The 16,374-nt window shown below is 40.6% G+C and overlaps 1 protein-coding gene across 1 annotated transcript in view; it reads right to left on the reverse strand.

Moving 5' to 3' along the window:
• Window positions 1–2,374: 2,374 nt before the first annotated feature.
• LOC142379265 (apoptosis regulator BAX) overlaps window positions 2,375–16,374 on the reverse strand; it is a 57,936-nt gene continuing 43,936 nt past the window's right edge. The window contains exons 3-6 of the mRNA XM_075464438.1: window positions 10,704–10,865; window positions 9,956–10,088; window positions 5,253–5,357; window positions 2,375–5,166 (exon numbers count right to left, since the gene is read on the reverse strand). Of these exons, the coding sequence (XP_075320553.1) occupies window positions 5,068–5,166; window positions 5,253–5,357; window positions 9,956–10,088; window positions 10,704–10,865 (499 nt within the window). The 3' untranslated portion in view covers window positions 2,375–5,067. The remainder of the gene's footprint in view (window positions 5,167–5,252; window positions 5,358–9,955; window positions 10,089–10,703; window positions 10,866–16,374) is intronic.

Raw genomic sequence — 16,374 nt, forward strand, 5'->3', positions numbered from 1 at the left:
TCCACAGTCAGCTGTCAGTGGTGTTATAACAAAGTGGAAGCGATTGGGAACGACAGCAGCTCAGCCAGGAAGTAGTAGGCCACGTAAAATGACAGAGCGAGGTCAGAGGATGCTGAGGTCGCCAAACTTTCTGCAGAGTCAGTCACTACAGACCTCCAAACCTATATGGCCTTCAGATTAGCTCAAGAAGCTTCATGGAAATGCAATACAAAGCGTCGGATGCAGCGGTGTAAAGCACGCCGCCACTGGACTCGAGAGCAGTGGAGACGCGTTCTCTGGAGTGACCAATCACGCTTCTCCATCTGGCAATCTGATGGAGGAGCCTCTCTATCTCTCTCTCTCTACACACACACATATATGTGTATATATATATATATATATATATACATACATATATGTATGTATGTATAAATAAAGAGAGAGAGAGAGAGAGATGTGTGTATGTGAGATTGAAGGACATCCAATGGTGTATTTTTCAGGCCTGTTAATGAGGTTGGTCATTTGAAAGACAAAAAATTACAGTAAATTTCCTTATAGTATAGTAAAGACAGTTGGAGAACAAACATACACTTTGTGATGAAAAGCTGGAAGCCTCACTCATGATACACAGTGGCTGCTACCTCACATACACTAAAGCATAAATAACTGACAGTAGGCTAATACAATGTCAAAACATGATCAGTAAACAATTAGAATTTTAATCATTTTTCTAGTCACAAAACAAATGGGACCAATTCTACATAAATAAATGTAAATGCAAGCATAATGCCACAAAAAAAGGAGCTTTTAATTGATTTTTTTAAAGGAGCCATGGCATGAAATTTTCACTTTTTAAGGTTGTTTAACATTAATATGAGTTCCTTTAGCCTGCCTGCAGTCCCCCAGTGGTGCCTCATATGACGTGGAGGTTATTTCCCCCCAGAGCCAATAAACTGCCTTTCCCCGCCAACAGTTCTTTGGCCAGCTCATTGCTCTGTATATGGATGTAAAAAATCTGTTTAGAGCTCCTCTAAAGAGCCAGTGGACAGATTTAGTTTTTTCTGGGAAAGTGACGACAGAACCGAAGAGATTTGTGTATGTGTGCGCCAAACATTTCACCGACGAATGTTTCCAGAACTTGGGCCAATACCGAGCCCAAGGGAGAGCCCAGAGACCCTGCGGAGGAAACACATTTCGGCCGCTTGTATTCGCGATCTCGTTCTTTGGGACACTACCCACAGCTCGTGGCCATGGGTGAGGGTAGGAACATAGATTGACCGGTAAATGAGAGCTTCTCCTTCTGGCTCAGCTCCTTTTTCACCACGATGGGCCGGTGCAGAGCCCGCATCACTGCAGACACCGCACCGATCCGTCTGTCAATCTCCTGCTCCATTCGCCCCTCACTTGGGGAAGGATCTCATTCCCGAGAGAAAGTAATTTAACGCTCTATAATTGTGTTGCTTTCCTGTATGTACAGTATAGTTATATCGCTTGTTACCACAAGAAAGGGTTTGTATCGTTAGCTATGCAGCTAATAGCATCTGCAAGCTCTTATCTCTGCCAACTGGGCTGTTGGAGGTGTTTGCATGCCCATGAGATGGTTAGCTCGCTCATTTTAGACCAAAACCCCCTACTTCAAGCTTCCTGAAGAAGAATGAATCCGTAAATTCAGTGCATTTCATCAGGATAATGATTCAATGATGCAGACCCTAAACAGCTCATTCTGAGGATCCTAAGGAAAGCTCATTTTTGGGACTGGCTGTAATTCAGCACCAAGGCAGAATTTTTGGGAAAAAAACTCAGATACAGTATAAGGGGACCACTAAAGCCTATAAAAATATATAAAAGCCTCCATTTATTTTCATGCCATGGAACCTTTAAAGAAACTGAGATTCAGTAGATCTGGTGGAACAAGGAAGGCCATTCGAAAGTTTAATAGTTGCAACCTTGAAAGCCCATTCACCTCTGGATTTAAATGTCCAGAGGGTTAGAGAAGAAGCATGGTTCAATATGTTAGGACTATTCCATATCAAATTTACACAAGTAACAAATATCATGAACAGAAGATAGTGGGACAAGTAATCTGGATCTAGGAATGTTGGAGGAAAGGCCTCAGTGGCAGTACTATCTGTGAAACACATTAGTTCTGTGGGAAGCTGACACTTTGTCCTTAAAGGACATCTGGGCAAAAGAGCCAGAATGGTCACATATGCTGTCAATTAACACTAAAATATTCTTTAACTGTTCATCATGAGCGTTATCTAAAATTTATATTTTTTTCTTTCTCAAATCAACCGCACTGAAATGACTTGAGAGATGTGAGAGTGGTCACCAATGGTTCTAAGTTTCAATACCACATTCAAGGACTGAAGAATCTTTTAAAACACCCTTTAGATTGTTCTCAATTGCTTTAATCCCCCCCAAAATTTCCCAACATGAGAGTCTGAATGCTGTAAAAAAAAAAAAAAAAAAAAAATGGAAAAACGGATACAAATAATAAACAACACAGGAGGATATAAGTGTGGCTTCTTACCACATGACATGACTGTCATGAAAACAAATAAATGCAAGGACTGGACTCAATCCGTGTCACCCTCTAGATTCTCCATGAGCTGAACATGACCTCAATATTACCATCTATTCACAGAAATGAGTCCAATCAAACAAGTCTCACCACAGAACAGTTGACAAATGATACCCACTTAAAGTGCAGTCAGTTTGGTTAAAAAAAGAGGCTCACAGGAAACTAGATAACAGATCCCCGGACAGCTCGGAGCCAGTGGTCCAGCAAAAATGACTCATTAAATTCTCTGGCTACCTCTTACACACAGCAATAAGTAAAAAGCACTCGTTCAAGAGTTAGCGTTTTATCAGAGCAGCATTCCCGCAGAACAGCTTTTGTTCATGAAAGTTTTGCTCCCTGTGACTGGATGGCAAAGAGTTTCCGGTTAGTTGGGAAGAGGCTAACCGGGGTTTGTTGACCGCAGCAGGTGTCACATTCACATTAACAAGAAGACCATCCCAGATAGCAGCAACAAAAGTTGATCTCTTCACACTGCTGAAGCAGACGCCTTACACCACCAGATTAGTATTTTCAAGCTCTTTTCTCGTCTACGCCACAGTATGATCCAGACACTTAAATTTCGTCATTAAGGAAAATCATAGAAAATTAGACCGTTTCTGCTAACACAGTTTGGCTTAAAAAAAAAAAAGGGGACTCTTACACTTACTATGACTTTTATTTAATTACAAACCATCTTTCACCCAATAAATGTCATGTTGAGTCTCACTGTAAGAAAATCTTAAAAATCAATCATTAAGAAATATACATACATTGTTGCATTTCAGGCCTGCAACACTTTGGAAAGAAAGCTGGGTCAGGGGCAATTTAGGACTAGTTGTGAGGTTAAAAGAAAGAAAAAAAAAAAAAAAAAAAAAGAGTTGATTTTAAATCCCTGAAAAGTGATAACCAGGAGATTATCGGCAGGTTTTTGAAGAGCAAAGATGAACATAGAATCTTTGGCTCGTCAACAAATGAGTAAGAAAATCACTGAACTTTTTTTAAGAATGTGTTCCTGACAAAAGTGGATGTGTTTTATCAAATGCAATCATTATGACCAGACAAAAAAAATTGCTTTTGGGTTAACTCTGTCTGCTCGGTAATATATATTTCAGACTGTAAAAGATCTGCAGCAGTGCTGCAAAGTGAGAGAACTGATTTGGAAGTAAGTCACACATATCTAATGCAAAGAATGTGTTCAAATCTTCGGTGAACGATATCTTCAGTTCAATCTCCAGTTTATGATTAAATCAACACGCCCCTCCCCCAATCCCAGTTACAGACTTGTGTACATTAAAAACATGATTAGGCAAGATAATCATCACCTTGAGGTAACTGTGGCAGGACAAGCATCCAATGACAGTTTCATTTTTGTAAACTGAAGTTTAAACTGACACAAGTGATTAAGTTCAAAATGTCATTTGTTTTTCTATGTACCCTAAAGGTCCTTTAAAAGCGTGGCAGTGAGCCAGCGTGCACTTCATAGTTTGCCATTTTTGTATCACCATGTCTGCAGAGACAAAGATCGCTTGCAACAGACAACTTGGTAATGCTCTGATTAACTGTAAAACTTTTAGGTTCTTTTCCAAAATAATTTCCAACTAACTGAGACTCCTGCCTTGCATTTGTGAACCAATCAAAAACAAAAACAAATAAAAATCCTCTTACAACAGTTCACTTGCACACCTTGCAAATCTTCGAAAGTATTTTGAGAAATCTTAGTACAAGGAATTAAAATTGTGGGAAACAACTACTGATGTGAGAAGGACCTGAAACTGAGATGGAACCAGTCCTTTGGAAAAAGGAAAAAAAATGTTTTAGGAAAATAAAAGCTCTCAACATGGTGAAACTACAATACTTTAGAGCCCTGTTGCATCTGTGTTCATTCATATAAAAATACCTAAGCCAGTTCATAAATCCAGAAACAACATGACTATGGCTTTTTTATATCACGATTTCAGGCACAAGCAATGAAATTTTCACCACACTGCGTAACTTGATTCATTCTAAAAGTTTAAATAAATGTTTGTTTGTTTGTTACCCCCCCAAGGTCTTTACAGGTGCTCTAAGGTCCAATCCAAATTTTGCTAAGATCCAAGACTCCACCCAAAACTGGTGTGAGCCACAATTGTGGTTCATGTACAGCCAGGTTGAGTCCTGAGGTCAGATTGATGACAGTAATAGTATGTTCAATATCCCTAAACATAGTCACCAGCCACTGCTACATAACAGCTGAGAGCTTTCAACATGTCAGGTAGAGGGTGTGTAAATCTGTGGAAGGCACCGATTAATTGCTGGTGAAGAAAGGCAGAGATACCGCCTACGGCTGGTTGCAAAAGCCCTTTTTTCGTTTTTGGAAACCTGAGAAAAGAGAGGATTTTGACCTCAAAGCACAGTTCTTGACCTCCTCTTGATGATGAGATGAAGGTTGTGGAGTGATTGTAATTGATGTCCCATAGACAGAAAGTCTTTATCGAGAGGGATTTGAGACTACATCCCTGCGTTTGAGGCTGTGAGATTCGAATGTGTCAGCGTGTCTTCCTGTAGTAAACAAAGGCTGCCACCAAAACAACTGATGCCACAATGGCTGCTGTCCTCCATCGTGAAAAACTACGGATCACCCCCTCCTGGAAACAAAAAGAAAGCAGAGTCACTTCCTGACAAGTGCATACATAAAGACCATGTAACAGCTACATGACAATGAATCACTCACCCAGCCTCCCTGTTGCACTAGCCAGGAATAAAGCTGCTCTCTGATAACCTGAAGAACCCAGCTGATGACCCTTCGGATGTTGTCTAAATGGTTGGTGGTAAGAGCCTTTAACACAAAAACCCGAGATAATCATGAGATACTGCATCAATACCGTAGGTGCTGCTAATCAAGTTTATGTAGCCATTTTCACAATTGAACACCAGAGAATTAAAAAAAAAAAAGTGCAAACAACTTGGTCTAGGCTTTTTCTGCAGTGTCTGTTCACACATGGGCTTCGCAGTGAGAGACGTTCAGAAATACTGAAGCCTCCAACCAGCATTCACACGTGCTAAGTGGCAGCAAATGCTCCAGAAAAATTTGCTGACACATTTGCACTCTCTCACCTGCTGCTCATGATGCTGACATTTGCGTTCCTACACACCACCACTCTGGAACATCTTTGCAACATTTCAGGAGTCCAGTGTATGTGTGAAAATGGTTTATTGAACCCTGTAGCTACACAGCTATACATGTGAATCAGAGACTGACAAATGACACCTCCAGAAACCAACTAATATGGAAGACTTAATAGGGTAATGTCACAGGACCTACTGAGAATAAAACTGCACATTTTTATACAGACTGATGAATGTGATGAATAAACAAGCTCACAAGATGACAAAACAAAAGTAGAAAAATAAAAGGCTCTGGTTTATCTGTAACAGATTGTTTTTATCTGATTTACAATTCTGAAGAACCTAAATGTGGCATTAGTGTGAAATCAGAATATTTTCAATGTAATGCACAATGTATTTAAAGTAGGGCTGGGCAAGTTAACTTGTTAATTATTAAAGGCCTATAAATATTTTATCGTGCATTAACGCAGGTTTTATTATTTATTTTATTTTGTAAAAGTCTGTTGCTGTCTGCTGTGGAACAGGAAAAGAAAGTAATCGGCGGATCCATCAAACATGGAGAAGGGTACGGAACTTTTACTCGGCCATTTTCATTTTAAAGTTCTTCCAGACGGCGGAGTCGACAGAACCAAAGTCATCTGTAAACTCTGCCAAGTTGAATTGTCTTCTCAGCGTAGTAGTTCCAGTCTAAAATATCACTTAAAGGCAAAACACACAACTGATAGCAGCAAGTCATTCAAGGAAACAGACAGTGGAGCGAGGCTTCTACATAAAAACTACAGAAAGATGCTGATGTTAAAAGTGTGTTTGCACAACAAATGTTATGGCACTTTCATTCATATGGCAGCACATTTAAAATAAGATCTAAATGCTAAAGGCTATACACTCCTTTTGAATTCATTTTTGGATTTTGCGTACAAATGCTATTAATCGTGATTAATCAGGGAAATCATGTGATTAATTAGATTAAAATTTTAATCGTTGCCCAGCCCTACTTTAAAGTATTGGAATTTAGCAGCAAACAGTTTGAAAGGCTGTACACTTCCAACACTTACATTTCTTACATCTGATGAATGACAGTTAAAAATGCTACTTCTTTTATTAGTCAATAGCTTCAATCTTCTCTGATTAACAGCCTACATATAACAGAGGGAGAAAGAATGATGATCGCATTCTTCATATATTTAAACCTTCAAGTCAGCAACTTCCCTGACAGAACTAAGCGAAGCCGGCACGACCCAACAAGGCAGCTCATCTGGTCTGTCCTCCAACAATGAAGCTGACTCTGCATCTACCTGTCCTTCTGTTTTTTCTTTGAGCACTCTCCAGCAGTAAAATCCAATCTGATGTTTATTCTTGTCTCATGTCTTGCTCGTATGCTTCATCTCTTCCTCTAATATTATTGTCTTGGGTGTGTCTGCTGCATCTGACGCAGTTTTTTGAATTCTTAAATGATTTTTTTTTTTGGAACGACAACAGCGTTGTTTGTTGCAGTTTTTTTCTGGTGTCTGATGTGGTACCATAAAGCAAAAATGCTGAACCGGACAGAACACCATAGTTCTTAAGTGTGGTGTCTCAACCTCTGGGTGCTTCAGGGGGGTTACAGGCCCATGAATGTGCATAACCAAGGTTGGTGTACTTCAAAACAAGTCAGAAGCACATAGCTTTCAGTAGGGTTGGGTATTTTAAGTCGTTTGTTTAGGTCTAATCCAGCCAATCAAAGTCAGTATAAATGTTTTTAAGTTGTCATGACCTTGAGAAAGCCATCCATGCCCTTAGAAGTTCAAGATTAGACTATCGCAAACTTTATGTCGGCGTCTCCCAGTCTTCTCTCAGTCGCCTTCAACTTGTGCAGAACGCTGCTGCCCGTCTTTTAACCAACACTAACAGACGTGTGCACATCACTCCTGTTCTTAACTCCCTCCATTGGCTTCCTGTCCTTTATAGAAATGATTTTAATGTTTGTTTTTAAAGCTCTTAACGGCCTCGCCCCATCATATTTATCTGAGCTTTTAACAGTCCGCAATCCTGGTAGAGCTCTGAGGTCAACAAATCAATTTTTGCTGGAAGTGCCCAGGTCAGACTACAAACCCTGGGGTGACCGAGCCTTTTCCCAAAGCTGCCCCCAGGCTCTGGAATAAGCCCCCCGTCCAGCTGCGTCTTATTCCTGACCTGGGCCTCTTCAAATCTAGGCTAAAAACCTACTAATTTAGGATTGCTTTTAATACCCAGTAGTATGATGGCACTTTTATCGTATTTTATCTTATTTGATTTTGTTGTATTTTATTGCTTTCACTGTTCTTTTATTGTTTTTATTTGTTCTTACTTCTTCTTCTCTTTCTTTATTACCTGCTGTAATACACTTTGGTACATCGTAAGGATTGTCTGTAAAGGGCTGTATAAATAAAGTACATTTACATTTACATTTACAGTTAGTCGAAACATTAGTTAGAACATTTTAGGACTCCAGTTCATGCATAAAAACAACTTTCCAGGAACAGATTTAAAAAGATACGCTAGCAGGTAACACCATGTATAAGCAAAACAGACGTTCAGAAATACTATATATAGCCTTGAGTAACTGTGTGATGACGTGTGTGAAAACTGTGACCTAAAAGCAGTACAGCTCATGTTTTACCCTGTGTGCTTGTAAAAGCCTACTCAATAAGAGTGTATGAAGTCATCAGACAGGTGATTGTACTTGGGATGGTCAGTTATTAGCCGCTGAGTTGCAAAAAGACAGCTGACTGACTGGAATACACATAAAACATATCTAAAATGGTGAAGAGCTGTTTTACATGGACTGTACCAACAGATTCAGAGAGAAGTCTGGCTTTCCTTTTTTGAAAGTTTAAGAGAAGTGAGCCAAATGGAGGAAGCCTTTTAAAGAGACAACTGGTATCCAGGATATCGATGAAAAAGCATGTAACAGTGTCTTTTTTTGGGTCTGCATTTTGAATGATGCTTGGGCGTTAGCTTGCCCTGAAAACCTTAGAGGAATAAAAAAAAATCCTGGTCGAGACCAACGGCCTTTAATTTAAGATGATACTTCTTTGTAATACTCCCAATCCCACGGGCAGCCGGAGCAACTCGTTTGAATGTTTTGCCTCAGGAACGGGAACCAGCCATTCAAGCGTTATAAGCATGTCTACATAGAACAGTGACATAGGTGCATACCCTTTATGGAGAGCAGGATTTGAACAAGTCCTGCTAATATTGAAAACTGTTTTTGACTAAAGGAGCAAAAGCTAAAGGAATTTCTGACTGAAATCGACATTACTGGAGAAAAGTTCAGCCTTAAGGCCTCAGTATGCTTCTCTGTCGCTATCCAAAAATCCGCCTCCGTAGTCCGTCCTTTCGAAGTTCTCCGTCGGGCTGTCCGATACGCAAGGCAGTTCACCTCCAGATCAGTAGGCGTCGCTACGTTAGACGACTCAATCTCGCGACGTCTATCGTGAAAGTCGTTAACTGATTGTTCACCTTCCGGCTCCGTTCCACTCCTCACAGTGAACGATGGCGAGCGAGTGAGAAAGACTGTTGTTGGAGTTGGAGCTTGTTGATTTTGAAATGCAAATAATTTTGACCAAATATTGACCGGCACACAGTAAACTCTTTCAAAAATGGCGGTGTTGTTGTTCTGAGAGGAAGGAGCTAAACCGTGATGATTCCGGAAATGATGTTGTTAGCCGACCAATCACAACCCTTGCTGTCTCCGTCGCCTCGACGGATAGATAGATAGGAATTATGGCCGACACACGCAAGCTACGGAGAGCGTCTCCGGGAGAGTCGTCCGTAGGCGACCATAAATCAGCCTTTAATGTTTTACGAAAATGTATGTCCTTTTCAAACTGATACATGGATTTTTTTTTATTTTTTTTTATTAATATCTAAAAAGACTAACAAGGAGCGTTTTTTTTTTCTCACCCATTTCATCTCAAGTATAATATGTAGCTTTTACCATAACTACTTCATCTACTTCACTATCTGTTCCATACTGAAATGCCTTTAGAAAAGGACATAATGATCCGATTAATTTAACTTGCATAACAAGCAAGCATCATTCATAGAAAGGTGTTAGCATGACTACAGCACAGACAGAGGCTATTTTTCATATCAATTTGCATAAATCTAAATCGGCCTCAGTCAACCTATCTTACTGTCTAATTAAGTATGTGACTGGACTGATAATAGCCCCTGCAGGGAGATATCAAACTAAAGTGAATTCTTACAAACAGCAGGAGCACATCATTTCTGAGCACGTGTCTGCTCTGTTGGTACAGAAACTAATAATTAAACTGGATCCGTTACCCTGTATATAAGTCTGTAGGCCAGATGGAAGAGAGCCACCACTCGACCCCAGTTAATGCCATCAGTAAAGATGCTCCTGGCCACCTTCATGAAGATGTCCTTAGCACAGTTACCCTGAACCTGGTTGATCAGTCTGACAGGAAGAAAAGGAGAAATTCAAATAACATACAAATCATCTCTTAAAGGATATGTCTTGCATTAAAAGTAGAATTCATAGTGAAGTTCTATCTATCTAGTTCACTACAATAAACCTACAGTAACACCACCACCATTATACACCATTAATATACTTGAGTACCATAAGGGATTTTTGGGGGCAATGTGAACACAGCATGGCACTCACGACTTTGTTAGCAGTTTGATTTTAAACGGACCAGAGGTCAGACTACACGGTCGGACTGTAAAATCAATCCATGGGTTGATGCTGCAGTTTCAGAGCCTCAGTTCACATGCTACAGTCCAGAAATGTGTATTAATAAATGAAGACATAAGTTGTGCCTACTCTATGGTAAAAGAGAGAGTCGTTCAGCTCTTATGCTTTGTGTGCTTTTTGTGTAGTATGCTTCTAGAAAGCGTTTTGGCAACTTGCACTATATGCTGACAGTGAAAACTTTTGAGGAAGTTTTCAACATTCAACCCATAGACTGAGAATCATTCAGAAACTAGAAATGAAAACAATTTAACAACAAAGCAAGTGAAGGATCAACAGACTGAGATTGTTTGTTTTTGTAGATGATGAATTACTTACCGCTGGAACTCTGCATTCCTGTTTAAGTCCTCCGCTATTTTAAGCAGCTGTTCCACCACTTCTTTGATTTGTGGATCCTGTTGTTCATCTGGCCTTCCTCCCAGATCCTCAGAGCAGACATGCCGACTAGGATCCACTGTGTTTATACGCTCGATCACATACCTGTGACAGTTACAATTGTTCACCACCAAACAGTTACATGACACAAATGTTAGCATTGATAAACACCTGACACTGTGAATGTGGGCTTAGCTCTCTAAGAGCTGGTGCTGTTGGATTTATCTACTTGCAGATGAAAAGCTCTGAAGAAAAAAAATAAAAAATAAGGTTACATCTCATAACCAGCTCAACATTTTGCATACGCCTCTTTGAACAGTTACTTGCTGCAGCAGACTGCGATGTTACACAGCATCACAGTCTTCAGCTCTCTTATTCATGATGGAATTAGAGGGACCTCTACTGGTACGGGCAGAGAAGCGCAAGATCTGCTCAACGTGTCATTGGCAGTCTACTTAAAGGTGGGGTATGAGATCTTGGAAAAACGGTTCCTGCAAGCTATATTTTTGAATATACACAACCTTGCCTCTCCCTTCAGCCCACCCCTAGAAACCACGCCTTCAAAACACATGAACGAGTCACGAGTCTGTGAACGCGAGGGGGGGGTGGGGCTGACGGTTGATTGGCGTGTCAGAATCCAATAGAAGTAACTCTCATCATTACTTCTATTGGTCAGACATTTCCTCTACAATGGACTCAAATATTTTTTTTTTTCCAAACATTCTATTTTAGTGGGTGCAATGGGGTTGTGAGGAGGTTTTCAGACAATATGATGAAAAATGCTCCAGAAAACATCTCATACCCCACCTTTAAGACTAAGTAGTAGGGGTGCAACGGATCAAAAAACTAACGGATCGGATAATTTTTCGGATCAGCAAAAAAAATTAAATAAATAAATAGACAAGACAAATAAACATGTTTTGTCTTTTTGTTTATTAACACTTTTAAATTATTAATGTGGCTCGAGCACGTTCAGCATGTGTTTAAAGCCCTTGTTTTGCACAACTGAATATGGCCTCATGTCTGCACCTATAATTAAACACACTGATAGTGAAGTGATTGTGAAGGAAGGGGCTGCTTAAACACCGCGGTGATGAGCCGCTTTCGGTTTCACTCCTGTCAGTGAAACACCGGGTTGATGTCGCTACAAATGCGTGGCCATGCTCGATGTGTTTCCACTGTGTGGCTTTCTTGTGCCACAGTGCCTACACACGTCACGGTTTTATCCATCAACCTCTTTCCTTCTTCGTTAAATTTGACAGGGAAGCCAAAAATGCTCCCAAACAGGGGATTTAAATGACGTGGGGCGTTCCTCCGCTCGCCATGACCATGCTGCGTTGCAGGTTAGGGGTTTTCTTTATGTTAGCTATCGCTATGTCAGCTACGTGTTATGTCTGTGTAGTAACCTAGGCGACAGGTTGGTGTGGCAGCGCAAGTATATGGAAACAGACGTAGCACTAGAGGCAGCAGTTATTGTTACAGTAGTCACCGAAGTCTAGCCTACTTTTATTTTCCATGCCCACTGTTCTACATGTTGTACGCTGAGGACAATAAATCACAAACGAGCCATAGGACTGTTTTCTAATTGAAGAGGGAACTGTTGCAGACTTTTACCCAGAGCGTGGAAAGTAGCTCTGTCCCTGGAACTAGCAGGAATTGTAACGGCGGTGTGAGGACTGAACATGCGCACAATTATTATTTTTTTTCATAAATCAATCCGCGGATCATGTGTGTGCCGAACCGAAATAATTGATCCGAACGGATCACGGATCAATGATGATCCGTTGCACCACTACTAAGTAGATATAATGCTAATAGAGGTGCACTAAATGGCCTCAAGATGTTGCAGACATCAGCCACCTTCGTCTTCCTGAGGGTGGCAGTGGTTGAGGATGGGCTTCCTGCTGAGCTAGGACAGACTCCCAGCAGGGGCTAAACTGCAGCTACAATTTAGGCTTGTATGATAACAAATCAAATCAAACTTTATTTATAAAGCACTTTTCATACATTAAAATGTAGCACAAAGTGCTATACATGTTTAAAAGCAGCTAAAATAGCTAAAATGAACTCTGTCGTAAAAAGTAAAAATAATAAAAGGGCTAAAAATATAAATTGACTAAAATAATTAAATGAATGTATAAATAAAACACTAGTTAAAAGCCAAATTCTACAGCCAGCGGAGTAGATACTATTTTGAAAGTGGGGAACCTTGTGTGTGTATATATATTTATATACATATATACATTGAGATTGAGATTGATATTATTTTATTGTCATTCAACATAACATCAGAGATGCACTCCACAATGAAATTACGTGTTTGGCCAAGATCAAAACAGTTGGATAAATATCCTAAAGGGAATATGAAAAAGAATAAAAAGAATAAAGATACAGAATAAAAACCAGGTCAGAGAAAGGAGGCAGTATAAATATAGAATGTATTTTTTTCAAAAATGTCTGTGCAAAGAGTATTTGCAAACAGTCTTAATAAATAGATAAACAGAGGCAGATAAAAGAATGTAAAACAAGAGTCTGAGGTTCTTTGCAGATGTTCAAAAGTCTGATGGTGGTTGGGTAGAAGCTGTCACGGAGCCGCACCGTTCTGCATTCACCGTTCGGCTCTGGTATCGGTGGCAGCGTGACACCAAGCATTTTTTCTAGGGCTGGGACTTTAGCGCGTTAATTTCGATTAATTAACTACACACATATTAGCGCGTTAAAAAAATAATGCATTTTAATCGCACACTATAATTTTATTTATTTAAAAAAAAAAAAAAAATTTTTTAAAATACAGACGGATGGAAGCGTCGACAAGAGCGTGGTTGTGTGCAGATTATGCAACAAGGAATTCGCGTATCACCACAGCGTATCAAGCCCAGAGGCGGCGCTAAGGGGTTGCTTGCGGTTGCTATAGCAACCCCAAGAATGTGCTCAGCAACCCCATAGCTACCCCAACTTTGGGGCTAGAGGCAGGTTTACTGCTCACAAAGAACAGAAGTGCAGTGCAACAATGACAACAATATTAAGAAGTAAAGATGTTGCTGCGTGGTAGCCTATCCCCGTTTTTCGTTCTTTAGCTGATAAATATACATATGGAAAGGTATAAAACACCAGCTTTACTGGTGAAACGGCTATCCACATTGTTCCTAGATCCACAGTAGCTGTGGTGATGTCATTCTACAGTCAGCCAATCACGTCTGTTCTAAATTACCCGGGGAAATCGGAGGTCTAAAATAATATTTCCATAAAGCAGATTTATGAGATAATTAGAAACCCTATTTAATTGTATTCTCAGTTTAATTCGTTTTTGAATAGTCATATGTTACAGTTTTCCTCTCATTTTAGCACCCATTCACTCATAACATAGCTAAACTGCAATTCTAAATGGATATTTGGCGATTCTAACTGGAATATGGCGATTTTGAGAATGTCTTTCTTCAAGTAACACAAATAAGGTAGGAAATCCCTGTTGTTTTTCATATGCTCGCCGAAACACTATTATCAAATAGTCTTCTTGTGACTAGGGGTGGGCGATATGAGCAAAAAAAAAATATCTCGATATTTTTTAGGATTTTCACGATAAAGATATTTTGACGATATTGAAAAAAAAAATTAAAACTTGCTTTAAGATCAGAATAAAATGAACACAAGCATGCAAGTCTAAGCACACACGGCCGGTACAGTGAAACTGCGACTGGCTCATTAAATCAGATATGGTTCCTTTGATCGCTCTACCGTTACTTGGATAACTGTGGCAATTCTAGAGCTAATACATGCAAACTGACCTTCTGGGATGCGTGCATTTATCAGACCCAAAACCCATGCGGGTGCCTCTCGGGGTGCAGCGGCCGCTTTGGTGACTCTAGATAACCTCGAGCCGTTTCTCAGGCTACTTCTCCCTCCGGAGAGGGAGCCTGAGAAACGGCTACCACATCCAAGGAAGGCAGCAGGCGCGCAAATGACCCACTCCCGACTCGGGGTGGTAGTGACGAAAAATAACAATACAGGACTCTTTAAATCCTTTAACGGGGATCAATTGAAGGGCAAGTCTGGTACCAGCAGCCGCGGTAATTCCAGCTCCAATAGCGTATCTTAAAGTTGCTGCAGTTAAAAAGCTCGTAGTTGGACCTCGGGATCGAGCTGACGGTCCGCCGCGAGGCGAGCTACCGTCTGTCCCAGCCCCTGCCTCTCGGCGCCCCCTCGATGCTCTTAGCTGAGTGTCCCGTGGGGTCCGAAGCGTTTACTTTGAAAAAATTAGAGTGTTCAAAGCAGGGCGTGGCTCCGTGGTAAGGGCAGAGGACCACTGGCGCTGCACTTTATTGATTTTTGGCGATTGAAAAAAATAAAATAAATAAATACATATATATATATATATATATATATATATATATAGCCTATATCTCGATATTGCAAAATTACTCATCGTCAAAACAACATTCATGATAATTTCGCAAACGATACATATCGCCCACCCCTACTTGTGACTTGGTTTGTTAGTCGACTCTAGGTGCGCGCAGTCTATCTAGAGCTACTTGCTAAGTCGCCTAGTGTCAGTGCAGTTAACACCATCTTTTGAAAATAACAGACACACTTTTTACTTTATGTTAGGTTGCCAGCGTGCTTCCTCTGCCATAATGTGATGCGAGTAGATTGGCTTGAGTAGGCTATGTGTCCGCTGTGGCAGCGGACAGACTGGTGTGAGCAACAAGTTTGAACGTAATGTTGTGCCTGTGTGATTTAGCACTGTACGAGGCTACTGTTGGAAGCCCGCCGGGTAGAACTATCTCTTGAAAGTTGTCGCCTACAACTGTTGTGCGTCAGATGAGATGAAATAGAAAGTCCGCACTGTAGCTCATTCACTCCCAGCTCTTTTTTTCCAACATGAAGTTGATCAAAACTTATTTGAGGAACACAGTGGGCAAAGTAGCCTTTGTGGATTGGCTATTTTATCCTTAGTGAACGGGCTATGAATGAATGAGATGGACAGGTATGCCTGTGTGTGCGTGTGTGGTTGCGTACACGGGCTGGGGCTGTCTTGCCCCTGGACCCTCTATGCAGCTGTTCCACCACAACGCACAGTGCGACATCTGTCTGCTTGTGAGCAGTAAGGTCCGCTGATAACTTAAAGTTTACAGTATGCAAGGCTACATTACACTATGCAAGGCTGCATGCAGACGGTGGAGTAATGGGTCAGTAAGGTTGTTGCGTTGATGCGCGCGGGGGGGGTGTGTGCGCTGTTTTGACTAGCAACCCCTCACATTCATGCAGCAACTGCATAGCAATCCCAACGAAAAATCGCTGGCGCCGCCGCTGATCAAGCCTCAAATATCACCTCAACGCTAAACATGTAGAAGCTAGCGTGGAAGCTAACGGGGGCCCAATGCAGCTTAACATCCAAGATTCTATATACTGTGTTTTCATGCATGCTTCATTCAGATTTCAAATAGGGATATGTTCTGTATTTGTTGAAATATTGTTGAAAATTTTAATATTCTAAAAGTATATGCGATTAAAATGCGATTAATTTCGATTAATTAATTTCAAAGCCTGTAGTTAACGCGATTAAAAATTTTAATCAAGTCACAGCCCTAATTTTTTCGGCTGACCTCACCAC

This window comes from Odontesthes bonariensis, chromosome 1 (assembly GCF_027942865.1).
Source record: "Odontesthes bonariensis isolate fOdoBon6 chromosome 1, fOdoBon6.hap1, whole genome shotgun sequence".
NCBI lineage: Eukaryota > Metazoa > Chordata > Actinopteri > Atheriniformes > Atherinopsidae > Odontesthes > Odontesthes bonariensis.